Here is a 17,398-nt window from a genome sequence, read left to right as displayed (position 1 = left end):
ACTATCATCAGGCGTTCATTAAACGCCCTCTGAATCGAGACGTAATCCAACGGCAGGGAAGCACCTGGAGGGAGGGAGCGCGCGCGCGCGCGCGCGCGCGCGTGTGTGTGTGTGTGTGTGTGTGTGTGTGTGAGAGAGAGAGAGAGAGGGCGAAAGGGGGAGAGAGGAAGGGCCGGGGGAGGCCTGGGGTGAGACCCCAGGATGCAAGGAGAGCTGAGGACGGGAGGACGGAGGGAGGAAGTGGGATGGGGTGTGTTGGGGGGGGGGTTATGGAGCTGGGGTACAGTATTCCTCTGAGGGGAGAGGCCCTCCACCGTGACAGGGGGTCAGGCAGCCTTCCTGAGGAGGTGAGACCTGAAAATGAACAGAAGGTAACCAGCTGAGGAGGAGTGAGGGAAAAGTGTCAAAGTGTCCGAGGCAGAGGGAACAGCATGCGTAAAGGCTCAGAGGCCAGGATCAGGGAAGTGCGTGCGAGGATCAGAACCTGCCTGGCTGGAGCCCGGAGTATGAGAGAGGATTAGGTGCCATGGCCCTCAACGCAGAAGGTTTTCCAGATTCCTCCCGACTCCTGCAGTTTTTCTACCAGCCTTCAGCTCAAAACATCTGGAAAGTGCAGCCTGGCTTACAGCAGAGAAAGCCTGAAACTTGAACACCTGTCAGTCCTCAGTTTCCGGCCACCTGGCCCACAGGAGGAAAGCAGCAGCCTAGGGCTGACAGCATACACTTGGGGGTGGTTGTCCCTTTCTGTCACCAACCACATGAGCTCAGCTCTCGTTTCTCCTTGGTGTTCTCCGGGGAGGCCACCCCCTCACCCCCATTGTCGCCCCCTCTCCAGGGCTCAAGAGGATCCACGCGCTGACCGCACAGGCCGCCTACGAGCTCCACGTGGACCTAGAGGACTTCGACAACGGCACGGCCTACGCCCACTACGGCAGCTTCGGCGTGGGCCTGTTCTCCGTGGACCCCGAGGAGGACGGGTACCCGCTCACCGTGGCCGACTACTCGGGCACCGCAGGTAGGGCGCCAGGCTGCTGCAGGGGACAGGCCGGGGGCAGCCCACCCGCCTCCCCCCCCGGGAGGACATAGGAAGTCCTGCCTGCTGGGTCCAGTGCTTCCGGCCTCTGGGGTCAGGATCAAGGCTTCTCACCTCCACCTCCACGTCCCGCCTGGTCTGCATCCCAACCACGAGAGGCCAGCAAGGCCTGGACAGGTCACCCATTTTGCAGATGAGCAAAGGGAGCCGAGAGCCAGGAGCCAGGACAGTGGGGTTTGGGCTCTGCTGGGCCTCTCAGGGGTGGTGGCAGAGCCCCTCTGGGCTGGGTTTCTCCTCTCAGGCCCAGGCAAGAAAGCAAGGAAAGGGAGCATGTGTAGAAGCTGGGAGGAGGGGTAGAGACTGCCTAGTCCCAGGGACAGCAATGGGGACCCCCAGGTGGCACCGTGGGTGCATGTGAGCTCCATGGACACCATAGGTGTGGCGGGGCAGGTGTGTCTTCACACGTGTGCACCAGTGTGTATATGAGGGGGCACGTGTGTACGTGTGTGCTCATGCACGTCCAGGGGAGTGCACTGCAAACACGTAGCTGTGCTCGCACGGCGCACCTGTGCCCCCGTGGTACACACCTGTGTGTGCGCGCCTGCGCAGGGGACTCCCTCCTGAAGCACAGCGGCATGAAGTTCACCACCAAGGACCGCGACAGTGACCACTCGGAGAACAACTGCGCCGCCTTCTACCGCGGCGCCTGGTGGTACCGCAACTGCCACACGTCCAACCTCAACGGGCAGTACCTGCGCGGCGCGCACGCCTCCTACGCCGACGGCGTCGAGTGGTCCTCCTGGACCGGCTGGCAGTACTCGCTCAAGTTCTCCGAGATGAAGATCCGGCCGGTCCGAGAGGACCGCTAGACCGGTGCCCTCAGGCCCCGCCCCCGCCCCATCCCCATGCCCCGCCCCGCCCCATCCCGCTCCTGCTGGAATGTTCCACCCGCTGGCGCATGGCTGACCGGCTTGGGCCGGCTAACGACACTGAGTCACCCTGGGCGGGGAGGTCACACGTCACCTCCACGCTGTCCCCACCCGCCCAATTTGCCTCTGCTGATGAGGGGCCGGGCAAACGACCCCATATTCTACCTGCCAGACTTTGGCTCCCGGGCTGTCTGCCGTCTCCTGGCCGGGAGTCTGCCACGCGCCCGGCAGGCCCCTCCAGTCCGAACACGCGGAGTTCCGGGGTGCGGAGAAGGGCAGATACACCCCTGGAGCCCCTTTAGCCGATCAGAGCACATGGATCTTTCTGAGTCGGATGGATCCGAGGCCAGCTCCTCTGGCCCGCCCGGCCCCTCCCTCGTTTCCATGGTGCCTGGAGCTCCCACCTCTCCCCCCAGGACTGGGGTGTGGCTGATGCTGGGGCTGCCTGAGGCCTTGGGCTGGGGCGATGAATCCTGCCGTGACCCCAGGCCAGGCTGGTGCAGATGCCTGCGGAGACTCACGCCCCGAGGTGACCCCCCCCCCATCCACCCTGTGTCCCCGCAGGCCTGGAGGTCTCCAGTCCCCTCGGCTGCCCTGCCCAGCCCCCTGCCTTCCTGGGGCAGCGCAGCCGCCCCGCCCATGTTCTTCTGCCCCAGGAGGTGGAGGCAGGTCTTGTACCACTGGGCGGATGAGGGCTTCTTGATTTTCGGGGCTGCACCACCCCCACTACTGATTTCCAGGGACTACAGGACCCCGGGCCTCCTGGGAGCAGGCCTGGAGTGTGGAGGCTGGACCTGAAGGGGTTTGGTGGCTGTCACCCCATCAACCTGGAGACTGCTCTCTCAGTGGGGAGGTGGGCCCCTGCTGTGACTGTAGATGCTGCCACCTCGGGTCGGGGGAAGGGACCTCACTGGGCAAATGGGGGAGACTGAAGCACCGGCCAGGCCCTCAGAGCTATTTTCTCATTGAGTCTGCCCAGTGTGCTCTCATTGGCGCCCTTCCCTCCTGGCCCCCAAGAACCACAGGTTCCCAAGGTCAGTGCTGCAAAGGGCAGGGTGGGTGCCAGCCCTCAACCCTGCTCAGCAGCCTCAGGCCCCTGACGCCTGTGTGGTCAGAACCGAGTGCAGGGCTGTTTCTCGAGTTCCCGCCTAGGAGGACCTGATGGGGGCCTGTGAGAGGGCTGGGGAGTCAGCCTGGGGAGCTGCCCAGCCGGGGGCACCCTGGTGACCCCTCCCCAGGCAGGAGGGAGGGGGTTTCCCTCACAGGACACCCGAAGGCAGGTGAAGGCAGGTGAACGGGGGCTGTGGAGTTCAGCTCTCCTTTCCCCTTCTGCTGCAGTTTGTGCTTCAATAATAACAAGTCGGAGTTGGCCAGGGGCAGCAGGAAAGTTCCAGAGTGCCACTGGCTGGCGTGCGACCTGGCCAGTCCCCTCTCACCCCACCTGGTCAGCGGCATTCAGCAAAGGTTTGCTGAACACCCGCTGTGGGCCAAGGCCTGCCCTGGGTGCCGGACAGGGTCACCTGCCCTCTTGGCACTCAGCTGGAAGCAGAGACGGCCCAGAAATGGGGGATCACAGCCCAGTGTGACCTGGGCGAGGGGGGTGGGTCAGCGTGGAGGAAGATGTGAACAAGATGACACCTGCCGGCCCCCTTCTCCATCCTCTAGAAACCAAGGGCCAGCCCAAACCAGTGGCCTGGACCCTCAGCCAAGGAGCAGAGGCCGCGTCCTCATCCCGGGGAGCCCCCCTCTGCCCCCCAGCCCCAGGCTGGAGCCGGCTTCTGCCGAGCCTTGCAGAGCCAGCCACTGTTTAGAAGGTGCCAGGCGCTTTCTGATCTGTCATCAAACAGTTCCTGGTGAGTGTGATGTTAAGGGATTCGCAGATGTGCGTGTGCGTCAGGAGGCTCAGGGGCGCTCGTGCCAGGGCTTGGCCATGGAACAGACATGCCGAAGCTGGACCTGGCGGGCGGACAGGCAAGGGCGGCCTTCAGGAGCCTGTGGTCCAGGTCTCAGCATCAGGACGACCTGGAGACACCCACTCCTTCCTGTCTGGGAGCACCGGCCCCATGCCTAGCCCAGGCCTGGCACCACTAGGGGACATGGCAGGACCAAACACTGGCTGGTGGGCACAAAGCCCGTCAGGGAAGGGACAGCCAAGGCCAGCACACCCCCTGTCCTAAGGGGCACCCCTGCAAAGGCGGTGCTGGGCACAGACAGGCCCTGCACACCGCTCGGGGCCAGGAGGCTCTAGTCTCAAGGAGCCCACAGTGTGATGTCAGCGTGAATAGCCGTCACGGGAGATGGGCATGGCCACAGGAACAAGGGGATGCTGGGAGAGCCAGGGGCAGGGGCAGCTCCACTGAGACCTGGGGGATGACAGACATGTGCAAAGGGTCACCCAGGTCCTGTGGTCACTATACCTGAACCCTGACCCATGGGGCCCGAGTTGATGGTTTGATGGTGGGGTGCCTGTGGCCCCCCTATGCCAAGGCACCTGCCCCTGTCCTTCTTCCTTTGATGAGGAGCGAGCCAAGCAGGGAGGGGTCTGTACACCGGGGTCTTGAGATGGTGCATGTGTTGTCCCAAAAGCTTCTGGAAGTTCCTTTCCACAAGCGCAGGTAGGTTCTGTGGAGCCAGCCAGTGGCCTCATTCCTTGTCCTCCAGACTGGGTACATCTCTGAGAGTTGAACCAGAGGCCAGTTGGCTGGCCACCTGAGCTCCCCAAGTCCGGAGGATGGACGGACCTTGTGTTTCCACCGGGATGGCTTCTGCACCGTCAGCCGGGAAATGAGGACTGAGCTGGGAGCGGTTCTCAAGTTGCAGGCCCCCTGCAGCCCTGTAAATAGGTTGTATAATGGCTGTCTTGGGGCAGAAGCGAGGGCCCCAGTACCCACCTCTTGCTGGTCACCCCCACCCATATCCACGCAGGCCTCTGGCTGCGGCCGGAGCCCGGAGGCTGAGCCCTGTCACCCAGGACTCACAGGCTTAGTGAGGCGTGTCAACAGCAACTGCCAGCTGCATCCGCTACACCGGGAGGAGCGGGAGGAGGGGGGGATGCCCTGTGTGCTGACATGGGGGACAGGGAGACATCAGCAAGGCCCACGGTCCTGTGGAGTTTGAAGAGCAACATGCTGGCAGGAGGACACGTTCGGGGATGTGCTGAGCCCAGAACAAAGGACACTAGGCGTTCGTCCAAGTGGCCGGGGCCTCCACTTCTTCATGTGCTTGCAGGGAGAGGGCTGTCCCCAAACAGAGTGGGCCAAGCAGCAGGCAGGACTCTGCACACCTGGAGGGCTGAGGCTGGACTTCGGTGGGACTGCGGGCGTGACAGGGAGTGGGGACGGGGCTCTGACCTGGGGTCGGCCACATTAGCCTCCCACCGTGCCAAGAGGCATGCCTGACTGTCCACAAGGCTGGCAGGTGTGTGGGGGGCGCCAGGGTGGGGAGGGGACCCCAGGGCCAGCATGTCTCTGACAGACAGAGCATGGTGTTGGACAGTGCTAGGCTGGGCTGCGTGCACCTGGTGTCCCGTGTGTTCCTGTCCCCAATAAAGTCTCATGGTGACCTGGCCCGGCTCCGCCTCTAACCCTGCCTGGGGCCCCACATCAGAGCACGGGGTGGGGCGGGCACCCCAGCCTCCAGGACTGCCTCCATACCACTTGCCCAGTCCTCTCCCGTTTTTATTTCTACCCAGGAGACAGGGTTTCCCAGCAGCTCGGAGCCCCAGGAGCAGAGCCAGCTGCACACCTGGCAGCAGCCCGGGGCCCAGGGCAGCGACCCCGCCTCCCTGTGAGCTGCACCCAGTGCGGTGTGTCCTCTGCGGGCCGGGCTTCAGGGGATGAACCTGGCCCACTCTGTCTGTGCATCCCACCAGGGTCTCCAGGGTGACAAACTGCCCCTGTGGGTCTCTCTTGGGGCTGCGGCTGGAGTCCTGAGGAGTTGAGACTCTTTTTTAGGAACAACAGTCCCTCATGACTATTTATTCATAACACGAATTTGAAGCTTAAGGACAAAACAATCCCGAGTGTATTTAATGAGATGATTTACCGCGTGCCGTGGCGGAGGCCCCATGCAGGCAGGGGGAGTGGGTGTACTGAGCATCCCGGCCTCGGCCAACCTGCGGGGAGAGGCCGCTGGCCAGCCACCCGGCACAGCAGAGGCCTGTCTGGGCAGCGGGAACACGGGTCCCCTCCGCAAAGTGTTCTTGGCCATCAGGCCTGCAGCCCTGTCCCCCCACCCCCCGCTCCCTCTCATGGGGCCCAGAGGGACACTGGGGATGGGACCCTGGGCCAGGTCATGGGAGTGAGGTGATGATGGGCACTGCTTCCCCACAGGCCACACCCGCCCTAAGTGGGGTCACTGCCCAGCCTGGCCCCTCACCTGCAGCCACCACACCTCCCCCATGGCAGTTCCTTAGCAGGCACCTGCTCTGGTTCGGCTCACGGGGCCAATCGGAAAGATTCAGGGAACTCAGTCACACGGAGATTCTTAGAGCTGACGATGGGGACCTGCATCTTACCTACAAACAGCGCAGGAGGCAGCACGGGGAGAGGTTCCCCCAGCAGGAGGGCACCACCAGCGCTGTGGGGAGCTCTGAGAGAGAAGGCAGCCCCGGGAGGCCCTGCTTACGAAGAGGGTGTCGTCTGGGCTCTCCTGAACACCAGCAGCAGCCAACAAGCATTGAGTAGGTACTGCAACCCCCCCACCCCCCACCCCCCACCCCCCACCGTCTTCTCCAGTAGCTCACAACCCCTGTGATGCCGGCACTGCTGTTGTCCCCAGTCAGGGAGAAACAGGCTCAGAAAGTGACATGACTTGTCCGTGGCCACAGCTGATGCGTGGCTGAGCGGGTGTGGGACCCAGTTCTAGGGGCTCATGGGTGGCTAAAGTGTCGTGGGAGGGGGTCCGAGTCAGGGGCCTGCACTTAACACAGCCAGGCTGTGTCACCCCACCAGGTCCTGCCCCTGACAAGTCCCAGCGCAGGCTTAGAGAAGCAAGGACAGGCGTGTCTCAAGGAGCCCAGGCTGCTGGTCCACTTGGACACCTGCCATGGGGCCCTGATGCTCCTCCAGGACGGCTTCCCAGGGACCCTCACTCCCAGGGTAAGAAGGCGGGCCCCTTGGGTCCCCCCAAAGCTGCAGCCATCCCCCACATTCACCCTGAAGCTGTGGAAGGCTTTGTTGCCAGACGCCAACCCTGAATGGCCCCTGCTGCTCTCTGCAGGACCAGCCTGGGCTGCCCCAATGCTCCTGCCCCGAGTCTCGGTGGTGGCAGAAACAGTGTCACAGTTGTCACCCCCAACGGCTCAAGAGTGGGGTCTCATTCCCTGGAATGCACTTGAAAACAATCTTTTGGGCCAGGTGTTCCGGGGGGCACCTGGCAAGCCCCCAGAGTTGGGATGTTTGGTACCAGATCCGACACTGGCCCCTAAGAGGCAGCCTTGGCCTCAGTGACAGACGCCCCTCGAAAGGCTCCAGAGCCAGTGAACTGCAGGACTAACGCAGCCTCTCACCCTCCTGGAGTGGAAGGCGGTCGCCAGCTTCACAGGCGTCTGACTGCCCAGGCCCAGGGCAGGAGGGGTGCTGCCCCAGGCCCTCTGTTGTGTGCCTGGGCTCCCACAGGGGTGACTCTGGCCTCAGAAAGCTCACAGCCCCCGGAGAGATGGACACACGCCAGCAGTCTCAGCACCTGCTCCAGTCGGCACATGGGCACACCCTCTGGGCGCAGCCTCTGCCCACACCAGCCCACTGAGCCCTCGCCCTCACCCAGAGCCCAGTCACCCCTCAGAGGGGCCCACAGTCAACCCACTGCTGTTCTTTTTTCTTGAAGGTTTCTCTGGTGTGGGTTCTCTGCACTCTGACCAAAGGCTTTTCCACACTCCTTACAGATAAAGGGTTTCTCTCCTAAGTAATTTTTTGTTTAGTTTGGTTTTCATTTGTTTGTTTTTGGTGAGGAGGATTGGCCCTGAGCTAACATCTATGCCCATCTTCCTCCATTTTCTATGTGGGAAGCTACCACAGCATGGCTTGATGAGCGTTGTGGTCTGTGCCCAGGATCTGAACCTGCGAACCGTGGGCGGCTGGAGGGGAGTGTGCAAACTTAACCACTACGCCACTGGGCCAGCCCCAACCGCCTGCCTTTTCTTGGCCCTGTTGTCTTCAGACAAGGCCGAGGGTAACCAGTGCTTCCTGCTGCGGCCGAGGCTGGAGAGCAGGAAGGGGCGGGGGCTGCTCCTGACTGCCTGACTCGGACCCTCGGATTCTCAGTCCCCCGACTCCAGCACGAGGGTAAAGAGTCCAGCCCCTTTGTCAGGTGGCTGGGGCCGGGGACATGTCCACAAGGCCGTCTGTATTGCCATGTGGGTGGTGGCCCCGTGGGGTGGTTTTCCAGCCCTGAGCACCCCACAGGCAAAGGTGACAGGCAGACAACTGCAGGGCGGCCGCAGCCTCACCGAGCACCTGCTCCCCTCGCTGCCCGCTCACTCTCAGTGGAGGTAAACCTGGGTCAGGCCAGACCAGAGGCTGGGGGCTCGGCTGGGCCATCTCGGCTCCTCCTGCGGGTCTCCCCATGGGCGCTTGGACACGGTGCGGAGTCACTGGCACAGCGGCGGGACAGGAGGCAGGGAGGGGAGCTCCTGGCACCACCTGCAGGCAAACGTCTGCCCCGGTGCTGGGCCCACTGTCCCCCTTGGCCGGTGCCTGGAGAACATTGCAGAGCACTCTGCCCAGCTGTACCCTGGCTCAGCTGCACAGACCCCCATGCCCAGAACAGACCCAGGAGCGCTCTGTGATCACACACAGGACAAGCAGAGGGATGCATCAGCACCCTGAGGTGTGAACAAGTGGCCCCGCCTAGATCAGAGTGGATCTCACAGGAACGTGTGAGCCCACAACGCAGCCCCTCCAACCTCACACTCCACCACAAGGATGTGGTGTGGGTGACAGCACGGGACGTTCCCCTCTCTGGCCTGGGAGCTCACCTGAGGAGAAACCACCTGGGAGTGAGTGGCTGAGGAGTGACGAGCGCTACTGTCCTCCACACTGAGCGCCATGGGAAGAGCTGGAGCAATGACCATGACAACCTTCCCCCCAGCCCTTGCCAAGCCCCACACTGGGCTAACAGCTCATCTCCATGACTTACCACCACAGCCAGCCCAGTTCTGAAACATTCGCTCCTCTGTCCGTCTTTTCCCAAATGGACGTCAGATACCGAGCCCTGCACTGGGTTGTGGTGGCAGGAAGACCGAGCTTCCCTTCTGAGGAACAAACCAGCTGGTTGGGGGCCCTGAGGGCTGGAGAGTGGGGCTTGCCCAGGTTGGGCCCCGTGCCCCTTCCACGCCCTCATGGGAAGCAGAGGTCCCCTGCCTGGCTCAGCCTCTGGGCGCGGACGCCCCTCGAAACGCTCCAGAGCCAGTGAACTGTGGCACTAACGCAGCCTCTCACCCTCCTAGAGCAGAAGGCTGTCGCTGGCTTCATGGGCGTCTGACTTCCCGGGCCCAGGGCAGTGGTGCCGGCTGGGCAGCCGCTGTGTGAGGCGTGGACAACCACTCACCCAACAGCCTCTCTGGAGAGCCAGGCAAACCCAACAAAGGCAGGACCATTAGGTCTTAAGGGTGAGCATCGATCGATGCCTCCTCCGAGGGACTCGAGGGTCTATGCTGGACCAGTTAATGATGCTGCCCATTCTCCTGTGAATGAGGCAGGTCTCTAGGAAAAGGGCGCCTGTCTGCCCCTCATCAGACCACATCCTGTTTGTGTTGGGTCTTTTATCAATGTAGTCAGCACTGTCCCCTCCTTCACCACCAGCGTCCCCAATGGGATCCCAGGGTCAGGAATGCACAGCAATCAAGTCCCCACACAGCGGCAAGTCCTTCCCAGGGGCCTATATAAAGCAGGGAGAACCCGGGAGGCACAGTTCCTGGACAAGAACCCAGAGGAGCCCTGTCCAGTCGGCCCTGGTGTCCAGCAGCCCTCCTGGGGAGCAGGCCCTCAGCATGGTGAGTACAGCCGCTCCATCCCCACAGGAACCCCACTCGGGCGCTCCCGCTCCAGGTGAGGAGCTGGGCACGGGCAGCCCGAACCACAGGGAGCCACGGGACTGGGAAGGCCTGGAGAGTGGAGCCCAGCACTCAGGCTGTGGCCCAGAGCGGTGCAGAGACTGGCCACAGCAGCCCCCAGAGCTCAGCCTCCGGCCTTCCGTCCAGGGCTTTTCCCACCATGTCTCCGACATTGGGACCTGAAGCTCTGACTTGTCCTGGGGCCCAATTTTTGGTGGCAAGTGTCCCAAGCTTCCACTAGGCTCTCAAAGAGATCCATGTCTCCCTGAAAGGGGACAGGCCACTTTGTTCTGTGTATCGAGATGCCCCCTTTCTTGAGACCCAGAGGCCAGTCCCCAGTGGATTCATCCACCAGGTGGAATCCGCTGGGGTCCAAACAGCTGTCAGCTGTGCTTTCTATGGGGAGACGGCCCCCCTCTGCCCAGGCCCTGATGGAGAGGCTGCCCCCCAGCAGGCAAGAGGTCGCTCTGGCCCCAGGAGATGCGGGAAGCTTAGGAGGGCTAGATTTGCGTAGAGGAGGGCTGCTTTTATCGTTTTTTAAAGCTTTCTGGCCGAGTTCACTTTGAAATGTCTTCAAGGGAGCCGTTTCTGGACAGAGCTCTGGGGAGTCCTGTGCTCTCTTCTCCAGGACCGGCTCTCTTCATTCCAGCCTCAGAGGCCCTCAGAGGCTCCTCAGAGGCCCAGCCGGCTCCCGCTCGGCCATCACCAAAAAGGCCTCCTTGGTGAGGGAAGGAGCAGTGATGGCCGAGGCAGGGACATTTGGGGAGGCTCTCCTTCTAGTTCAGCCCCCTGTGGGCCACGATCTGTGGGATGGAGCAGCAGTTCCTGAGTCGGGCCCAAGCAGACCTGGGCTGCTCAGAAAGCGGTGAGGTGTTGGGCCAGTCGCCTGTCTGGACCTGCCGCCTCCTCTGTAGGGAGCCAAGACAGTACCCTCCTGCTGTGGGCTCGTAAGGATGGCATCAGACAGGGGCAGGAAGCAGTGCCCACAGGCCCAGCATGCCAAGCAGCCTTCTGGCCATTGAATCATGAATCCTGAGGCCTCCACTTTCTAGCTGTGTGGCCTGGGCACAGTCTCTTAGGCTTCTGGCAGTTTTCTTGCCTGAAAAAATGGGAATAACAACTCCTAAAAATTAGGTTTATTGTGAAAATGAAGTGGAGCCGTGCACACAGACGGTGCTCAATAGGGACCACTGACACCCTGGCCACGTTCACATGCTCCTCTCCAGGTGGGCGTCTGAGTTAGGGCAGGAACATCAAATCCGTTTCTTGCTTTCAGGAGCAACTCGCTTCCACGTTAGACACATTAGCGGTGTCCCCGATAAATGGCTTAGCCAGACCCGCTTATTATCAAGTTGAAAACTCAGTGGGATTGAGGCTACTAAGTTTCTCCCCGATGGCTCTGAGATGATGCGGCTCCAGAGTCAATAATTATAACACCAGAAGAATGAGCCCAAATTTGCTCTGCTCTCCTGGGGCTGCCGGGGCACTGCTGTAAGCCATCCCAGCACGGTGTGTTAGAGCGTTAAGCTGCCGAGGCGGTCAAATCCAGGGGATTGCTGGAGAGCAAGAACCAGGCTAATTGGTGCAATCCGCTCCTGAGCCTGCTCAGAACACAAAGGCCTGGTCCCCCAACATACTGACACTTCCTCACGCCGCTCGCAAGCTGGGCTCGGCTGGGCCACAGCCTCAACCTATGACGGCTGCCCGGGCCCCGGGAAGCACTGTCGACAAGTGCTATGCATGGCCCACGTGTCAGCTCTAACTTCTCCCTCTTTCCTCTGGACCAGATGATAGGCCCATACTCCCTGTCCTACCTCCTCCTCCTGCCGCTGGGCACCTGCTTTCCTCGACTGGACAGAGAAGGGCCTGTGGACGCCAGGGGTGGCATCGGGCGCAAAATGAGCTGGGCCGACCTGGCCGGAGGACCCCGAGTCCACTCCCTGTGGGGCTCCTCTCCGTGGCCGAGAGCTCCACAGTCACCTGCCCTGCTCGTCACGGCCAAGGAGCTGCAGGCGGCGGGCAGGGAGCGCGCTGGCTTCAGGTTCCGGTTCGGGAGGCAGGACGACGGCAGTGAGGCCACTGGCTTCCTCCTGGCTGATGGCGAGAAGGAGAGTGGCCCCTTAGAGACCCTGGCTGAGGAGCTCAACGGCTACAGCAGGAAGAAAGGCGGCTTCAGCTTCCGCTTCGGCAGGGGCCGGTGGTGAGGGGGCCGGGGCAGCCTGGAAAGAAAGGGCTTCTCCAGGACCCTCCCCATTTCCCCTCCTGTCTCCTCTTCAAGACTTAAGGATCTAGCCCCTGAGAAGACGCGGGTACGAGGGTGACGAGTCACAGCAGTAGCATTGGTTAGGTGTGTGCTGACTTTTGATTTCCAACTTTGCTGAAGCAAAAGCCTGGATGGTGTCAAAAATGAAGTGACAAAAGCAAGCCCTATCTCGGTGAAGAAGCAGGCCGCCGTTGCTGCAGTTCATGGAGGACAGAGTGTCCGCTTCAGGCCCTCCCCTGGCGGGCTGGTTCTGAGCAGTCCCCTGGCCCCGGTGGCCATGAATATGAATAGGCAGAGCTGGCGTGTGGGCTCTGTGCTGAAGGCAGGCAGGCAGACTGATTACAGTGGGTAATCAAAGTCGTGACATTCTCCGCAGGGACGTCTGCAGCTGACACCCAGAGCGCAACTGTGAGTACATCCACTCGGCACAGAGTATGGCTCTGAAAGCTAAAAATCGAAAAAGATCTTGTTCTGCATCCTATTAACACAAGATCCCTCTGGCAAGAAAGCCCTGCTGGGGCATCTCGATGCCACGTGGAACCGGCTGCCCGTGTCCTTCTGGTGATGGTCCTTCTCCATGGTGCAGGCTTTGCCAAGCCGAGTCTCGTGGGAGAGGAACGGGGAGGTGTGTTTTTGCTATCGCAAGGTTGCATTTCAAATGTTCAAAATATGAGTATGTTGTATGTACCTTTTGAAATAAAAGTTGTCACCACTGCAACACCGTAATGGACAGCCCGCCTGACTCTTGCCTGTGGGTCCTCTGTGCCCTGGGAACTTGGTTTTCTGAGCTGCAAGTGCCTCAACTTTGGGGAGATGGAAATTGTGTTGCAAGGACCCACACACTCTCCCAGCATCCCCTTAATTGGCAGTTGGTGAAACACCCCTAGTCAAAGGTATAGGAAAACACAGTATGAGGGGCAGTCGCTCCTGCACTGGACTGCTCTTCCCTGATTTTCTCAGAGCAAGGAGCACTGTGAAAACAACTTCTCTACCCCAGGGGAAGCCAGCGCTCAGCCTGGAGTGGCTGCAGGCCTGGGGCGAGGCAGAGCATCTCTTTCAAACACTGCTTTGGTGTGTCCTGCATCCCATCCTGTGTCAGATACGGCAGGCTGATGCTGCTGGCTCCCAGGCTGGCTTCGACTGCTGAGATGAGAACCTATATTGATGTTACTATGGCAACATCTCCCCTCCTCCTTTCGAGCTGTTGCTTGCTCCTGTTCACAATTGAATAATTTTCCATTGAGCTGTCACAATTAATTGGTGGATTTTTATTAGCCTTTTAGAACCACACTGGGCTGGGCCCAGCTTGGCACCTCGGAGCATTTCACAGTGTTTTCCCTTCTATTAGTGACTTACATTCCCCAGCAGCAGCTCTCAATCCTCGGCAGCCAGAAAGCCACTTCATTAAGGGGTGACAGATCTGAGCCAGAAAAGAGCTAGGCTGACTGGGGAGCAGAAATGGGGTGGTAAGACGGGACAGGAACACAGGAGTCAGACCACCGCCTTGTGTTAAAGCGAGCTGCCTTGTCCTGGAGCTCCTAACTTCTTCCCCCTCACCTTGGCTCACGTGTCCCGGGGCTCAGGGCTGTGCTAGGGGCCTGACAGTGGTGCCAGTCTGGGAGGCACATCGTGCTCTCCTTGGCCTCTACCCCTGTCCAAGGAAGTGATGATCCAGGATGCCTCCCGCTACTGCAACAGTCTGATCCCAGGTCTTCATTTGTCGGTAAAAGAGGCAAAGCTCGGCCCTCAGGCCACACTGAGCAAACCGCAAAATGATGAGCCCGCGTGTCCACACAGGACAGCCCGCCTGGTGCTGAGAACGCGGGTCACAGGCTGGCTGGACCCAGGAAGTGGGCTCCCAGCCCAGGCTCTCAGCCCAGTGTGCACGCACTTCCACTTTGTCAGGGGGCAGCACGTGGGTCGCCCTCTCTTAGCTCGTTCAGACGGCAAAGCAGCCAGAGGACATGCTCATGAAAGACCAGGTAAAACAGAACAGACCACAGGCCGAGGGCGAGGGGCGCCCTGCGGCAAGGTCCCCCGGCCGACCCTCACCTGCCAGTTTCCACTCTCGGAATGAAAGGAGCCGCCCGTGGTCATTAACTGCGAGAACTCGGAGGTCACCAGGCTGAGACAGCCCAGCATGTGATCACACATGCTTCGGGTGCACACTGGCTGGTTTCTCATTTAGCAGGATTAGATTAACCTTGATGGAGAAAGCTGAGATAAAGGGGGGGGGAGGGCCTTCAAAGCAGTGGACACCCCATCATTAGGCTTTCATCATTAAACAAAAATCAACAACAAAGCTGTTCTCTCCAGTTGCTTGTACATTCGAGCTCAATAACCCTGAAAATCAGAACAATCAACCTGCAAAGGGCATTGATCTGTTAAATCCCCTCCCACTATATTTGCTAAATCTCCTCTTTAACCCCCACCTCCCCCTCCCCCGCCAGCGCTGTCAAGGTCTGGGGGCCTCTCACGCACTGCCCCCCCCACCAGCACTGTCAAGGTCTGGGAGCCTCTCATGCACCTTGCCCCCCACCCCCGCCAGCACTGTCAAGGTCTGGGGGTCTCTCACACCACCCCCCCACCACCCCCGCCTTGGTGGAGAAGATTATGCCCCAGATAAGAGCAGGTGAGGCTCTTTGGAAAACACTTATTTGGGAAGCAGAGTGAGCTCCCCGAGCAGCCGAGCAGCCGAGCAGCCGGCCGGCTACGCCTGGCGGGGCAGGCGCTCTCCTCCAGCCCAGGCCCGAGGGCTGTTTGCATCCGTCCATTATGTTTACTCAAGACACAAAATGGCTTCAGCTCGGGGTGTAGAGGTAAAGGTATTTAACTATTGGAATGGAGGGGGAATATTTGTCTATATTTTCTTGTAGGGTTGAAATATTAATAAAAACGTTTAAGAAAAGAATAGGCTCATGGGGGCAGCAAGCGATCAGGCAGCTCCTCGTAAACAAGGCACCCTCGTCCTAGCTCTGGCCCCGTGTCGCAGACGCTGCAGGACAGACTCCACTGCAGACCCACCCAGACCAGCTGCTCTCACCCCCGGGGCAGGGAGCTGGGGTCCCGCCCAAGATGTTGGGCGACCACCAGGGATGAGCGCAGGCAGTGACAGGTTCACCGTGGTCGGTGAGTCTTGTCCCGCCTGACGTCTTCTGAAGTTTGGAAACTGCACTCAGTTTGGGGATGCCTTCTACAAAACACACCCAACACCCGAGAGGCTGCGTACCCTAGCTCGAATTCTTCACTTCTCTCCCATGGTGGAGGGAGGAGCCCGGCCCTGGAGCACAGACCCCTGCTGCTCAGGCTGTGGCTGTCCACACTGTCAACAAATTAGCCTGGCGTAGCAGATATAAGCTGGCATGTGCCGTGTGACCTTGGGCGAGCTGCTTCACATCTCTGAGCCTCAGCTTCCTCACCCATTAAATGAGCAGAGTGACAGAACTTCCCTCCTAAGAGGTGAGGGTTTCACGTGGTAATGCAGAGCGCATCTGCAGAGGGGCTGAAAGCTCTCACACGTGAGCTGTAATTCTAAGAAAACTTTCATTGAGTTATAACACACCCAGAATGTGCCGCAATTCTAAGTGTACAGTTTGATGAATTTTCACCAAGTGACACACCCATTAGCCAGCACCACCCAGCCTAAGCAACAGAGCACTACCCACCCCTCAGAGCTTCCTTGTGCCCCAACCAGGCATCACCCTCTATCCTGACTTCTAACACCGCACCACAGACTACCTGTGTCCATTTAAATAAACGGAAGCTGCTGGCATCACTTTCGGTGTCTGGCTGCTTCTGCTCAACATTGCATGTGAGATTCACTCCTATCGTGGCATGTGGCAAGTCTGTTCATTCTCGTTGCTCTGTAATATTTCACTACACGAACACAATGTACTGATCTTTTTTCTGTTGATGAAATGACTGTCTCCATTTTGGGGGTTTCTTTAGCGCTCGCTTTTTAACGTTTTGACGTCTTAGCCTCCTATTTCGTGATGATATCACTATCAGCTGCTGGCCCTGTTGGCGGGCTTGGCCTTTGGGTACTCCTTGGTTCTAGACCTCGAGGGCAGGACTCAAAATTATCTGAAAATTGTTGTGTGCGCACATCTGTGCATTTTCCTGGGGCCAGCTCCCATTTGTATTAAGCTCTCAAGTGTTTCTAGGACCTAAAAAAGGTTAAGGATCATTGTCCCAGAACGGCTAAGACCCAAGTAAGTTTCTCAAGCTTGGCTGACATCCATGGAAGATTCTTATTTGGGAGAAGGGTCTTATGAGACCCTATTTCACACAGGTACAGCTGCTAACGTGGCTGGTAAGTGACATCACACATGATTGGACAAGTAACCTCACTGCTGAGCATCTGGAAAACGGAAATGGGTAACATGCCCGGTCTAAGAGGCTACCGTGAAGATTCCATGACTGGTGACCGTCTGACACGGAGGCGGCAGCCATAAGCTGTGGCTGTCACTATCATCATTCTACGGCTTCTTTCAGACTTGAAAGCTGTCACTCAGGGAACACCCTGCTACCGGTGGAAAAGCCCAGACTCGGGAGATCCGGTGTCCAGGTACAGTTCAACCACTAGCAGACTCTGTGGCCTGGGCCTCGGTTTCTGCCTCTGTGAATCCAAAGGGCAGAAGTCTGGTCTCTGGGGCTGCTTGCAGCTACTCTGCTTGAGCACACTCCGGCAGTCCACCAGCCCTCGGCCCAGGCTGGCGTCTCCCCCTCCATCACCTGACATGCAGCACACCCCGCTGCCGAGGTCTCTGGGGAAGAGGTTCCACTGAACCGTGCTCTTCAATGTGCTTTGGTGAGCAGGATCCGTATCCTCTGACAAGCCTGCTGGCTTAATAAGTATCATTATCAGAGGGTGCTCCTACTTCCCCGACTTCACTTTCCAAGCTGTCAGCTGGCGTTAAATGGAGACCACGATGAGGACGTACGTGTCAGCACACCCCCACACCCAGTCCCCTTGGCAGGCGGCTGGGAGAAGCTGTGGCACATGGTACTGCTCCTCGCCCAGAGAAGTAAGGTACCTGGGCCAAGTGAGGGGGGGTCTGGAGGCTGAGGGCAGTGGCAGAAAGTGAGTTCAAAGGCAAAGAGAGAAAAAGCACCCCTGT

At 59.7% G+C, this 17,398-nt stretch overlaps 2 protein-coding genes across 3 annotated transcripts in view; both read left to right on the top strand.

Annotated features, from left to right (window-relative positions):
- Positions 1 to 5,527, top strand: part of FIBCD1 (fibrinogen C domain containing 1) — a 36,466-nt gene extending 30,939 nt beyond the window's left edge. For both annotated transcript variants that reach the window (XM_023629156.2, XM_070250864.1), the window contains exons 7-8: positions 836 to 1,015; positions 1,643 to 5,527. In XM_023629156.2, the coding sequence (XP_023484924.1) occupies positions 836 to 1,015; positions 1,643 to 1,902 (440 nt within the window). In that variant the 3' untranslated portion in view covers positions 1,903 to 5,527. The remainder of the gene's footprint in view (positions 1 to 835; positions 1,016 to 1,642) is intronic.
- Positions 5,528 to 9,662: 4,135 nt separating this feature from the next.
- On the top strand, positions 9,663 to 12,995 carry QRFP (pyroglutamylated RFamide peptide). The gene is made up of 2 exons (XM_070251065.1): positions 9,663 to 9,955; positions 11,803 to 12,995. The coding sequence occupies exons 1-2, from the start codon at positions 9,773 to 9,775 to the stop codon at positions 12,217 to 12,219; spliced, it is 600 nt and encodes a 199-aa protein (XP_070107166.1). The 5' UTR covers positions 9,663 to 9,772; the 3' UTR covers positions 12,220 to 12,995.
- Positions 12,996 to 17,398: the final 4,403 nt, after the last annotated feature.

Source organism: Equus caballus, chromosome 25 (genome assembly GCF_041296265.1).
Source record: "Equus caballus isolate H_3958 breed thoroughbred chromosome 25, TB-T2T, whole genome shotgun sequence".
Lineage (NCBI taxonomy): Eukaryota > Metazoa > Chordata > Mammalia > Perissodactyla > Equidae > Equus > Equus caballus.
The sequence above is the reverse complement of the archived record's forward strand: the minus strand, read 5'-3'. Positions and strand labels throughout refer to the sequence as shown.

Bases quoted from the DNA above. Each gene is read 5' to 3' on its own strand.
- QRFP (XM_070251065.1), top strand. From the start codon at position 9,773: ATGGGATCCCAGGGTCAGGAATGCACAGCAATCAAGTCCCCACACAGC. The intron at 9,956-11,802 runs GTGAGTACAGCC...CCTCTGGACCAG, and splicing joins GGGAGCAGGCCCTCAGCATG to ATGATAGGCCCATACTCCCT.